The sequence below is a fragment of the Polypterus senegalus genome, chromosome 8 (assembly GCF_016835505.1).
Source record: "Polypterus senegalus isolate Bchr_013 chromosome 8, ASM1683550v1, whole genome shotgun sequence".
Lineage (NCBI taxonomy): Eukaryota > Metazoa > Chordata > Cladistia > Polypteriformes > Polypteridae > Polypterus > Polypterus senegalus.
Genome location: NC_053161.1, coordinates 65,929,038 through 65,943,430, shown reverse-complemented (window position 1 = coordinate 65,943,430; position 14,393 = coordinate 65,929,038). Strand labels below are relative to the sequence as shown.

Below are 14,393 nucleotides of genomic sequence, written 5' to 3'. Positions count from 1 at the left end.
ATTAAACCTCTTGACAACTAAAGAAACTGAACAACTAATTTACAAATCCAGACATCATTATTATGAACATGGAGAGAAAGCTAATAAGCTTTTAGCAACAAATTCACAAGCAAGATGTGCAACGCAATCTCGTAATCACTAACACGAACGGAGATAAAATCATCGAACACAAAAATATAATGCACACTTTCAGAGACTACTATAAATCCCTATATACTACTGAGTTTAAAGAAGACAATATACAATCTAATGCATTTCTGGATACATTACAGATACCACAAATTGACGCTTTTAGTGTGGAGGAACTTGATAAACCTCTGGCATTATCAGAATTACTAGATGCTATAAAGTCACTCCAAGGTGGAAAAGCAGCAGGCCCTGATGGCTACCCTGCAGAGTTTTACAAGAAATTCTCCGCTCAGCTAGCTCCCTCCTATTAGCAACATTTACAGAAGCCAGAGATAACCAATCTCTTCCACAAACCTTTCGCCAAGCACTAATCACTGTCTTTCCAAAACAAAATAAGGACTTATTACAATGTGCATCATACAGACCAATTTCACTTCTGAATAACGACGTTAAAATACTCTCTAAAATCATAGCTAGAAGGATGAAGAAAGTGCTCCCTCGTAATATCACAAGACCAAACTGGATTTATTAGGGGCCGACACTTATCTTCAAATCTTCGACGCCTGTTTAATGTAATATACTCACCAACTAAATCAAACACCCCAGAAATATTATTATCATTGGATGCAGAAAAAGCATTCGACATGATTGAATGGAAATACCTTTTTACTATATTGGAGAAGTTTGGGTTTGGCCGAACATTTGTGCATGGATTAAATTACTGTATACTAACCCAGAAGCTTCAGTTTGCATCAATAACATTTGCTCAGACTACTTTAAACTAGAACGTGGCACAAGACAAGGATGCCCTTGTCACCACTGCTGTTTGCAATTGCCATTGAACCACTGGCAATACATTGTCGAAATACTGATCAGATAAAGGGGATTAGCAGAGAAGGACTGGAACAGAAAATCTCATTATATGCAGATGACATGGTACTGTATATATCGGACCCAGAAAATTCTGTGCCTGCAGTCTTAGCAGCACTCACAGAATTTCAAAAGCTCTCTGGTCTCAGAATTAATCTGAATAAAAGTGTACTCTTTCCAGTGAATTCTCAAGCATATAATATTAGATTAGACACCCTACCTTTTATCATTGCAGAACAGTTTAAATACCTAGGGGTAAACATCACAAGTAAACATAAAGCTCTTTATCAACAAAATTTCGTGTCTGCATGGAAAAAATTAAACAAGACTTGCATAGATGGTCAACCCTTCATCTCACACTAGCTGGAAGAATTAACACTGTTAAGATGAATATTCTTCCTAAGCTCCTTTTTATTTCAAAACATACCAATATACATTAATAAATCATTCTTTAAGCAATTAGATTCAACAATAACCTCATTTATTTGGAATTCAAAACATCCACGCATCAAAAGAGCGACCCTACAAAGACAAAAGGCAGAAGGCGGCATGGCTCTACCTAACTTCCAGTTTTATTACTGGGCAGCAAATATACAGGATAAGAACCTGGACACAAATAGAAGAACATACACAGGCATGGACCGCAATAGAAGTAAAATCCTGCAGTACTTCTTTGTATTCCTTGCTCTGTGCTCCAATAAACACACGTTATCGGCAATACACTAATAACCCAATTGTGCTCCACTCACTTAGAATCTGGAACCAATGTAGAAAGCATTTTAAGACGGAGAAGCTTCTTCTGTGGCACCCTGCAAGAGAACCACCTCTTTCAACCTTCACAAACATATGCAGTTTTAATATCTGGAAAAATTTGGAATTAACTTGCTTAGAGATCTTTATATAGACAACGTCTTTGCATCCTATGAACAATTACATTCCAAATTTAACATTCCAGCTACACATTTCTTTCACTATCTTCAAATCAGGAACTTTGTTAAACAGAACCTTCCAGATTTTCCTCATCTTGCACCCTCATCCACGCTGGAAAAATATTGCTCAATTTCAAGGAGTTAGACTCCATCTCTACAATATATAAAATCATTTTACAATCCCTTCCTTTCAAAGATCCAAGAGGACACTGGGAAAAGATCTCTCAATTAATATATCAGAAAAGGAGTGGAAAGTAGCAATGCAGAGAATTCACTCAAGCTCCATATGCAAAGCATACAATTATACAACTCAAAATTATATATCGAGCACATCTGTCTCGACTAAAACTCTCAAAATGTTTCCAGGGCATGATCCAACCTGCGAGCGTTGCAACCAAGCCCCAGCCTCACTGGGTCACATGTTCTGGGCCTGCACCAAATTAACATTATTCTGGACAAAAATTTTTAATTACCTCTCAGACAGCCTTGGACTCACAATCCCTCCTAACCCATTAACAGCTGTGTTTGGGGTTCTTCCAGAGGGTCTTAAAGTGGAGAAGGACAAACAAATTGTGATTGCATTCACTACACTGTTGGCACGCAGACTTATTCTCATAAACTGGAAGAACCCAAACTCTCCTCTTTTAAGTCAGTGGGAAACCGATGTGTTATATTATTTGAAATTGGAAAAATCAAATACTCAGTTAGAGGATCTGTACAGACTTTTTTCAAAACATGGCAGGATCTAATCAGTAATATTTTAAAATAAGTTTATAAAGCACAGAGAATTTATTAATTTAGGTATTTTACAAGCCTTAAATTTTACACGTTTGGCTTGCTCTCTCTCTCAGGGTGGGGATCGATCTGTTCTTAACATAATTCTTTTTTTGTATAAACTTGATTGCTATGTATGGATTGTAATAAAATTAATAAAATAAAAAATAAAAAATAAATAAAAAAAGATCAGGTGACTGACTTGGCCATTCAAGAATGTTCCACTTCTTTGCTTTAATAAACCCCTTGGGTTGCTTTGGCTGTATGTTTTGGGTCATTGTCCATCTGTATCATGAAACGCCGCCCAATCAATTTGACTGCATTTAGCTGGATTTAAGCAGACAGTATGTTTCCGAACACCTCAGAATTCATTCGGCTGCTTCTATCCTGTGTCACATCATCAATAAACACTAGTGTCCCAGCTCCACTGGCAGCCATGCACGCCCAAGCCATCACACTGCCTCCACCGTGTTTTACAGATGATGTGGTATGCTTTGGATTATGAGCTGTTCCAAGCCTTCTCCATACTTTTTTCTTGCCATCATTCTGGTAGAGGTTGATCTTGGTTTCATCTGTTTTTCCAGAACTGTGCTGGCTTTTTTAGATGTTCTTTAGCAAAGTCCAATCTAGCCTTTCTATTCTTGAGGCTTATGAGTGGCTTGCACCTTGCAGTGCACCCTCTGTATTTACTTTCATGCAGTCTTCTCTTTATGGTAGACTTGGATATCGATATGCCTACCCCCTGGAGAGTGTTGTTCACTTGGTTGGCTGTTGTGAAGGGGTTTCTCTTCACCATGGAAATGATTCTGCGATCATCCACCACTGTTGTCTTCCATTGTCTTTGCATTGCTGAGTTCACCATTGCTTGCTTTCTTTCTCAGGATGTACCAAACTGTAGATTTTGCCACTCGTAATATTGTAGCAGTTTCTCGGATGGGTTTTTTCTGTTTTTGCAGCTTAAGGATGGCTTCTTTCACCTGCATGGAGAGCTCATTTGACCGCATGTTGTCTATTCACAGCAAAATCTTCCACATGCAAGCACCACGCCTCAAATCAACTCCAGGCCTTTTATCTGCTTAATTGATAATGACATAACGACGGACTTGCCCACACATACCCATGAAATAGCCTTTGAGTCAATTGTCCAATTACTTTTGAGCCCCTGAAATGAAGGGATTGTGTTAAAAAAATGGATTAGTTGCCTCACATTTTTATGCAATCTTTTTGTTCAACCCACTGAATTAAAGCTGAAAGTCTGCACTTCAACTGCATCTGAGTTGTTTCATTTAAAATTCATTGTGGTAATGTAGAGAACCAAAATTAGAAAAAAAGTTGTCTCTGTCCAAATATTTATGGACCAACTGTAAGTGTCTATTTTGTCCAAATAGGACAGGGCCAGATGAAGAGTAGATGATATGGCAGCTTCAGTGGAACAGTTTACATTTCTCCTCACGTTAAGCCATGGAGCCATAGTCCCTGTTCTTCCTGAGGGGGAAAGATTTCTTCATAGATATGTTGTTCAGGGCATCAGACCATGTGTAGAAGTTATCTAGAATATGTGGAAGAAAGGCATCTCCACTGCAGACAGGTGGTGTGGTCCTATAGTCTGTGATGGCCTGGGTTCCCTGCCCATGTGTTTCTGGTTTCATGAAAGTAAGAGTGACAGCAAGGAGACTGTTTTGACAGCACCGGGCTCAAAGTGTGAAGCAGCTCTGGACTGTGTGCCTGTCAGTCTCTTTGTCCATGTACTAACATACATGTTAAAATAATGCAGATTATAAGCCTAAGGACTGAAGTGACATTTGATGAGTTAACACGGTGATAAACCATTGTTCTGTTAAAATGTTATTTTCTTTTTCAGAGATGATGAAACTACTTAAGATTTTTTTTTTTGTATTTTTCTTTTGTTTTTAAAGCATAAGTTTAATTTGTAATTAGAATGCAATTTTATAATGTTTGCACATGTTCTTAATTCCTTGATCTTTTTTTGTGTATGGTCTCATAGTGTAGTTTGCTTTGAAGTTCTTAATGAAAATAACAGAGTGATTTATTATTTCCTGCTTTATCAAACAAAATCTTTTCATAGCTGGACATGACAATCTTTGATGCATTCATGTTATTTTTTTTTTTTTTTTCTTGCCTTTCTTAAGAAAAGATTTCAGAGCTAACTTTTACAAAATAAACAGTGATCGTGTGAGTTTGAGTTTGACTGCATACAGATGACAAATGATATTAGGATTAGGATGTAATGTTATGTTTTTAAAAATGTATCACATTGAGATTGAGAAATCTGTGCCCACCTTCTATGCATTCTTAACATGTAGCAGCAAGGTATAGAAGAAAGTAGGGTGAAATGACACCTTTTATTGGCTAACTAAATAGATTACTTTCTCCTGTATCAATCTATGGCTAACACGGTACAACACTCAACTGCTAGCAAAGTATAGGCATACACATTAATTGCAATACATACATTATAGATAAGGTGTATTTTCTTAAGATGTATTTATCTTTAATATTTTATATTTCTTTATTCATTATACACTGTGTGTAACACACTGCCATTTTTCTAAATTTACTTCTTACTTGTTAATATGGTGTGTGATCACCATGATTTACATAGCAAAAACCATGAAATGTCAAGAATGGTTAGATGCATGTGCATATTGTTTGTTGTGTTGTAGTGTTCACCATTAGGTTAGTAAAGTGACAGCTACTGAAATGTGTACAGGACATACAAATGCAAGAATGCTCATTTAAGATAGTCATGGAGAAACTACAATTGTCTGAAAAATATACAAATACAGTATACACAGCAAGATTAAATGCAGTGAATCTTATTAAAAAGTCAAAGCACAGGCAACCTTTACATATTTATGAAGTTGTATAGTAACAAAGCTGAATATTCCTTGCCAAACTAGTTTTTACAATTTTCCAATATACTTAATATAAATGAATAAAATTTTATTTTATATAATCGTTTCTACAGAGCACATCATCACAAGACACAAAGTAATGTACAAAAATAAAATTAGAGGCAATAACATACTGTAACAATTTTTATAGTTTGGAGATTCTGTACATTTGTGAGTTACGAATATGCATGTAAGTACTCTGAAGAAAAAAAAATGCCCAGTTAGATGTTAGTAAAATGCACAGGGATTGGTGTCTTCCCCTTACATGAACTTTTATAAAGAAATACTTCAAATAAAAAGCACTTTTTTCTGTTTCCCTCAAACATCTATCTATCTTTCTTTTTTCTGAGTAGTTTCTATTCATAACATGATCACAGGGCCAATCATGGCTGCTTTATAATTTATAAATATTATTTTTTTAGAAAAGCATTGGACATAAAGGCTGCAGCCTTCATGACTATAACATTTAAAACCAATATATCATGCAACTATCTCCCACCAGGCTTAAGCATATTCACAAAAAGAAAAAGTAGAAGTCACAATATGGTAAAGTGGTAATGCTTGGCTTTATACTTCTATGATATATAGAGAACATCTAATCCCTGCTAGTTAATATGTAAATTGAATATTTTAACTTATTTTCTGGTCTTTCTGAGGAGAGACTTTTTCTGTTTTTGCTCTGTCCTGCAGTTGTCAGTGCTTAAAGTATAAAAAGATTCAAACGGTAACCTTCACCCTACAAATTGTAAATTTATTAGAATATGGCATAGAAGAGAAACCTAATTTTAAGCATAAAACATAACACAAACTGCACACGAGAAAGCTAAGACTGCAACAAAACAGAGTTGTTTTTACTTTTTTTATTTTCTGTGTGTGATAACGTTTTTCTTTGAAGTTTCTAAAGTGAACTTTACTGAACTACAGATTTTCTTTTCCTACTTGTTTGCTGGACTCAGACAGCCAACTCATTAGCTTCTGGATTTTGGGAACCTGGATAAGACATACTGTACCTACAGAACATCTTGGTTGGGTGGCACTCAGGAGCATTTCAGATCACTTTAACTGACATGCTTTAATTCAGAGGAGCAGTGCCTCTTTGCTCTGAAGTCTCCCTGAATTGTTGATTTTTCACCTGTCTTGCATCTGTCTGTTTACTCTGGTCCCTAGCCAAATTTGCCTTTATCAGATTGCTATAGGTTTTCAAGTAAAGACAAATTGGTGTTCCATGGCTAGAATGGAGCCTGCATTGCTCCTTCTTTATCTTAGGTTTTAGATTCATTCTAGCACACCAATGTAGGGAGCTCTAGGAATAACTGAATATTCTACTGTCTGTTTATGAATATGGGGACCCACGCAACACTCTGTCATACTTAAGGTGCCTTACATAAAAATTTGAGGAGTTCTGTTAATAAATATCATATCCTCTTGCTCAGCTTTGCAACTTCATACACTTCAACTACTGCAGTAACGTTATCACAGAAACTGACCCATTCCCAGCAAATTCTTCCCTTGCTGTCTCCCCAAGAAGGATGTATCAACCAGATGTACAAGTGTTTCCTTTACTTCCCTAGGTTATCCCATTTCAAGGTCAATATTTCCCCAGCCTTACTGAGAACAGCCTGGCAATGGCCCAGCCAACCTTCCCGAGCCTCCAGTTTTTTGCCAGGATCTGTTTCGGGCCACTTTATAAAGACATTTTCCATGAGTTCATCAAAATAATGTTCAAACTTTCATTCGGCTGGTTATGCAGCTTCTCCCTCTTTTTTTTTAATTTTACAGCCTCATTCAACCTAAATGACCTCAAGTTATGTCTTGTGTCTGTTCTGGCTGTGAAAGGATCCTATCAATTTTAAACACAATTCCTTGTAACTGCCTTTACTAGGGAATTCTTTAACAGGGCCCATTAAAACTACTGAGAAGCAGGAGAATCTCTTTTGCAAATGAGATTTACATTCATTGCTGGCATTTTCTTGGAATTCATATTACACCATTATTGTCCATTTCTGTCTTCTATATCTACCCTGTAGTCAGTCCATCTATCTGAGCCAGTTCACCACCAAGTGGTGATTATTTAAGCACTCAGCATCTTTTCTTTTACCTGACAGTCCAGAAGTGGACCAGATAATCTCAGCTGTAATTTTATGTTGATGGCATTGCATTATTTATCATAGACTATGTAAATCCAGAGAACAAACAGAGAAGTCAAATGAAAATACACTTCTCAGGCTCACAGCAGACAGGCTGTTTTACCCACTCACTTCCCTGCAGGTATCTCTGTTAATCCAAACATGAACATTGAAATCTCTGAGTATATATCATGAAAATCAAAGGTATTTTATTGATTGAATTAATTTAAATTTGAAAATAATTTAATATCAGCTGTTTCATTTTAGACGTTTAACCATCCCATGGTATTTTTTGTACATGTCCACATTGAAATAGTAGCAGTTATTTAATAAAAGAAAATTGATAAATTGGATTTAAAGAATTGTGTCAGTATATATGGGTATATGCTATTCAGATAACAACAGAAGCAAACCTTAAAGATTTTATTCTTGTCTACACAATGTGATACATTTTCAGATCAACAGTCATTTAGTTCTACTAACCTTGCAGTCTTTCTGTTATCTCTGACATTTGCCTATTCCATATTAACTCTATATAATTTTGTGACTCTTCCATAAAGCAGATATCCTATAACATAAGTGGGAATTTTTAATAATCAGTTTTGTAAATTATTGTATAGTCAGTCAGTCAGTGTCCAACCCGCTATATCCTAACACAGGGTCACGGGGGTCTGCTGTAGCCAAATACAGCCAACACAGGGCGCAAGGCAGGAACAGACCCTGGGCATGGGGCCAGCCCACCACAGTGATTGTATAGTTTGCATTTTAAAATGTCCATTGGTATAAATGATGTTCACGGTCTGGTAGAGTGCAGTTTTAACTTTGCTTTGAAGTATCTCTGGGTCCTTATGGAGCCTTTCTGTATGTTAAATCAATAGTAGGAAACAGACCACCTTTGTTGATGCTTTTTTGAGACTTTTTTTTTCTCCTTATCAGAGAAGTTACATTCACTTTTTTGGTAGCTAGTTTTGTGCATTCAGGTATTTCCCACTAATACCGTACCTGCAAAACACCAAAAAATGTTTTAAGGAGTGTGTGCTGCTGACAGAAAGTACATTTGAGAAAGTAAATATTTTTCATTACCTTTTATTTAATGATGGTCATGTTTTGCAGAAGTATACTGTACTTGGACATCATCTGTTTTAATTGTGTACCATGCCATGTATACACATGTTGCGCATATAATGGAAACAGCCTATCAATTTGCAGTGCTATGTTTTACACAAGCTTGTTAAAAAGAAGATTTATTAGAATGCACATCTTTGCTACAAGGTTATGTAAAGAAAGAAAAAAATAAAACAAGCTAGTATTTTCCTAATGTTTTAGTTGGACATGTGTAGGTCTGCTGTAGTGCATCATGGGTGCTTTATTCTATTGCCTGGAGTTGATATTTTTGGTTGAATAAAAAGGTTGCCTTGATTGTGCGGTGGATGGTCCTGAGCAGGGGATTTGAAGACAAGTGAAAAGACCTTAAGATAAACACCCTTCACTTGGAAAAAGAGAAAAAATGTTAGGTGACTACAGGGGTATGTTGTGAGATTATTATAAAAAAAGAGTGCAGGAATCCTCCACATTTGCTTGTTTTTGTGGTGTAGCCTGCTGCCTTAAAAACAGCAGTAGCTGGATGGATTTTTAAAAAGTGTAGGGGAAGAAAATCAAAATGCCATTGGGCTTAAATGCAAAAGTTTGTTTTATGACATCCTTCATTCCAGTTTTTAAATCAATGACAGCTCAGATTTTCTTTACTGATACGTAATAAGCCCCTTGCACAAACATACTTCTATAAGGCAGGTTACATGTATGTATTTCCTGCAGCTTCTTGAAGTTGAACAGCTGAGAAACATTAAAGATGGAAAAGTGGTATGCCATCCCTGGTGCCAAAAAATAATATACAGTGCATCCGGAAAGTATTCACAGCACATTACTTTTTCCACATTTTGTTATGTTACAACCTTATTCCAAAATGGATTATATTCATTTTTTTCCTCAGTATTCTACACACAACACCCCATAATGACAACGTGAAAAAAGTTTACTTAAGGTTTTTGCAAATTTATTAAAAATAAAAAAAACTGAGAAATCACATGTACATAAGTATCCACTGCCTTTGCTTAATACTTTGTCAATGCACCTTTGGCAGCAATTACGGCCTCAAGTCTTTTTGAATATGATGCCACAAGCTTGGCACACCTATCCTTGGCCAGTTTCACCCATTCCTCTTTGCAGCACCTCTCAAGCTCCATCAGGTTGGATGGGAAGCGTCGGTGCACAGCCATTTTCATATCTCTCCAGAGATGTTCAATCGGATTCAAATCTGGGCTCTGGCTGGGCCACTCAAGGACATTCACAGAGTTGTCCTGAAGCCACTCCTTTGATATCTTGGCTGTGTGCTTAGGGTCGTTGTCCTGCTGAAAGATGAACCGTCGCCCCAGTCTGAGGTCAAGAGCGCTCTGGAGCAGGTCTTCATCCAGGATGTCTCTGTACATTGCTGAAGTCATCTTTCCCTTTATCCTGACTAGTCTCCCAGTTCCTGCCGCTGAAAAACATCCCCACAGCATGATGCTGCCACCACCATGCTTCACTGTAGGGATGGTATTGGCCTGGTGATGAGCGGTGCCTGGTTTCCTCCAAACGTTATGCCTGGCATTCACACCAAAGAGTTCAATCTTTGTCTCATCAGACCAGAGAATTTTGTTTCTCATGGTCTGAGAGTCCTTTAGGTGCCTTTTGGCAAACTCCAGGCGGGCTGCCATGTGCCTTTTACTAATGAGTGGCTTCCGTCTGGCCACTCTACCATACAGGCCTGATTGGTGGATTGCTGCAGAGATGGTTGTCCTTCTGGAAGATTCTTCTCTCTCCACAGAGGACCTCTGGAGCTCTGACAGAGTGACCATCAGGTTCTTGGTCACCTCCCTGAATATGGCCCTTCTCCCCTGATCGCTCAGTATAGATGGCCGGCCAGCTCTAGGAAGAGTCCTGGGGATTTCAAACTTCTTCCACTTATGGATGATGGAGGCCACTGTGCTCATTGGGACCTTCAAAGCAGCAGAACCTTTTCTGTAACCTTCCCCAGATTTGTGCCTTGAGACAATCCTGTCTCGGAGGTCTACAGACAATTCCTTTGACTTCATGCTTGGTTTGTGCTCTGACATGAACTGTCAACTGTGTGGGACCTTATATAGACAGGTGTGTGCCTTTCCAAATCATGTCCAATCAACTGAATTTACCACAGGTAGACTCCAATTAAGCTGCAGAAACATCTCAAGGATGATCAGGGGAATCAGGATGCACCTGAGCTCAATTTTGAGCTTCATGGCAAAGGCTGTGAAAACTTATGTACATGTGATTTCTCCATTTTTTTATTTTTAATAAATTTCCAAAAACCTCAAGTAAACTTTTTTCACTATGGGGTGTTGTGTGTAGAGGAAAAAAATGAATTTAATCCATTTTGGAATAAGGCTGTAACATAACAAAATGTGGAAAAAGTAATGTGCTGTAAATACTTTCCGGATGCACTGTAAGATTGATGTCTTAATGTAAAGGGCTCCATGAATCAGTTAGTGGTTTCCAGTAGTCTAATATGTGCTACCAGCATGCTGTTTTGAGTGTTGAGTGTTGATGCTAAGTATGCAAGAATGAACAACTGTTACTAAATGGTGGTGCCAAGGTTGTGATTTTGTGTATTTTTTAGTCTTTTGTGCTAATGTTTCTTGTATACAAAAATAAAATAAAATTGAAATCCATTTTTGGGTTGTAGTCATTGTTGCAGGTATATAATTTTAGGAGGCACCTCTGCATCCATTTGAAGAAAATTAAGAGTTTTAATTGGTTGTAGTTTATATTTATCCGTTTATTTAGCAGATTACCTCAAAAAGATAACTCAGTTTTCAGACCACACTTTTAAATTACTTCAAATCATCTTTGTAGCACTGTCAACCACAGACTTTACTTGTGGTTTATCCTCCAGTAAAGAGTTCTGTAGCACTTTTAGAACCCCCTTTCCTCTCCTATGCATTCTTGTGATCGAAGCAACACCTTCAAATTATGTGTGATTCCACATATTGGTTCCACATGGCTCCTTCAGCTTCAACCTGAAATGGAATTGTGGCTATCTAGGTACTCAGGTGGGTACCTGTCATGGTAATATAATTTTGAATTGTTCTTTATATGTCCCCCTGTCCTGCCACCCCTTTAGATCACTTTTCCAAGGGTAATCTTAAAATTTTACTCCAACATGTTTGAATGATCATGCATTGTTTCCCTAGTTGTGTTATTCTCTTTGTACACATTATAAACTAAATCCATTGAGAAGTAGTAACATAATGAGTGGAGAACTTCCCAACACATGTAAATGTTACAATTAATTTTAAAATAAAATAAATCAGGTTCACAGTAATTTTTCCAAATAATATTTTAGTCCATTTTTACAGTAACTGCACCTTGTCTTAACATGTGCTGTAGTTGTATTTCACAACCTGTTATGACAGCAAGCACTGGCTGTCTTGTAGTTATGTAAATGTTTAATGTCATTGGGATTTCAAATTCAAGGAAATGTTCCTAATTTATATATTCAGCTAACATTTATTCTAGGCTGTTAAATTTAACATCTTAATTTGTTCAGTTTTTCACATCACTTTTCACAGTCTAATTAGGCATTTGCTTAAACAGGAATTTAAAGTCTTATTTTTCTAAAGTAAATAGAATAGCAGTGCGGAATTTGCTGCTTTAAAAATGTGAATCATATTAGCTTTGTTAAACTCTCTTTAGATACCTTAAAAACAACTTAAGACAACAAAACATAAGGGTATTTGAATAGTATTTCATATAGTCATAATATTGATGGTAATATTCACCCTAAGCATTAAGATACACACATTTGAATTTGTAGTCCTCATATGCTTAATTTGCAATTAAAGAAATTCCTGTGTACAATGTTTTTTGTTAATGTTATGTTTGATTTTTTTTTTTTTTGGTAGGATGGCCATGCTGACATCTTATACACTTTCTGGAATGCTATAACTCACATTTTATCTGTTGAATTTCAGAAGGCTGCAAATGGTATGTATAACTATACTTTGTTGATAATTTTAAGAACAGTAACATATAGGTTATAGGTTTTTAGGGTCATTATTGTTGGAATCATTCTAAAAATGTGTTTTACATGAAAAGCATATTCATTCATATTAGTTTTGTATAGACCCTCAAAGTTGGAAGGCTTGAGATATTGATCTCTCTCAATATTGGACTTGCACAAAATAAATTTCATATATTACATAACCAATTAGCTTGTTTCAATCCCTGTACCATTTGAAAACTTGTAAGTGCATAAGTTCACAACAATGTTTATTAAAGTGTAATGCATATGGTCTTATACATCAAGCAATCTAAATTCGATGTGTAGGCTCCCATATAAAATTGAAAAATCACAAAACATGCTTAGCTCAGTCTGCCTAACTGCAATTAAAGTGTCATATACGAAGTTAAAAATCTTCTTTACATTTTTCAACCAGGCCTTGGAAAACCGCCTTGTTCTTATTATTGAGAGCAACGTATGTTCTAAATCTCTTTTGTCAATTTCATTTAACTCAGTTTGATAAGGAGAGGCTTAGAGCTCATGAACAGATTAACAAAATAATCATGACATTAAAACACAGTTCGATATCTACATACATGTATGCAGGCTATGTTTAATCTGGCAGTAGTGGAAAGGAAAAGAAACTGTCACAGATACATTTTTGTTTAAAAAGATTCAGAGCTATTTTTCATGTCTTTTTCTCTGTGTATTTATCCTTTTTCCACACTTTATATTGCTATCATCATCTCCAGATTTAAAAATATAAAGGGGTACTAAAAATGAATTAACTGTTTAAAAAAAAATCTGTTATGATAAAGGGCAAATGTGTTGGCTAAGACTGACACCAGCTTTCTCTGGTGCTCTATGGAAGCATTTTTAACTTAAACACAGGGTGAGCCAAAAAGAAGTACCACATTTCAAATGTTTATTCTACAAAAATGCTACAAGAAAAAATAAATGTCATTATGACATAAGAAAGGGTATACAAAATAGATTTTTGCACTGTGTTTTAAAAATGATGTCTTCAAGGTGGTGGACATTAGTGATATAGTCTTTAAGACGATGACTTGTTCGGCCATTTCAAGGGAAATAACAGCAATTTCGTGGTGAATAGCGTCTTTGAGGGCTACAAGGTTTTGAGGTCGGTGTGTGTATACCTTTGACTTGAGATAGCCCCACAAGAAGAAATCACACGAAGTGAGATCAGGCGAACATGAAGGCCACCCACAATCGCTGTGCAGGGAGATCAACTTCCCTGGAGACATCAAAACTTGCATGGGTCTCTGCACCATATGATCTGTTGCTCCATCCTGTTGAAACCAGGCATCCACCACATTAATTTCTTCCAGTTGGGCCGCATTTCAATATATAACGTTCTGAAGTGACAGTGACCTTTGCTCCCCTCTCCTCAAAAAAGTAAGGGCCTACAAAGCCAAATTCTGCAATGGTGCACCAAACTGTAACATGCTCACTGTGCCGGGTTATCTGATGAAGTTCAAAAGGGTTGGTTTCAGCCCAAAAGCGAAAGTTTTGCTTAATTACACAACCATTCAGATGGAAATGTGACTCATCGCTG

At 36.7% G+C, this 14,393-nt stretch overlaps 1 protein-coding gene across 1 annotated transcript in view; it reads left to right on the top strand.

Moving 5' to 3' along the window:
* Positions 1–14,393, top strand: part of cog5 (component of oligomeric golgi complex 5) — a 565,478-nt gene that overhangs the window by 343,668 nt on the left and 207,417 nt on the right. The window contains exon 11 of the mRNA XM_039761193.1: positions 12,720–12,801. Within this exon, the coding sequence (XP_039617127.1) occupies positions 12,720–12,801 (82 nt within the window). The remainder of the gene's footprint in view (positions 1–12,719; positions 12,802–14,393) is intronic.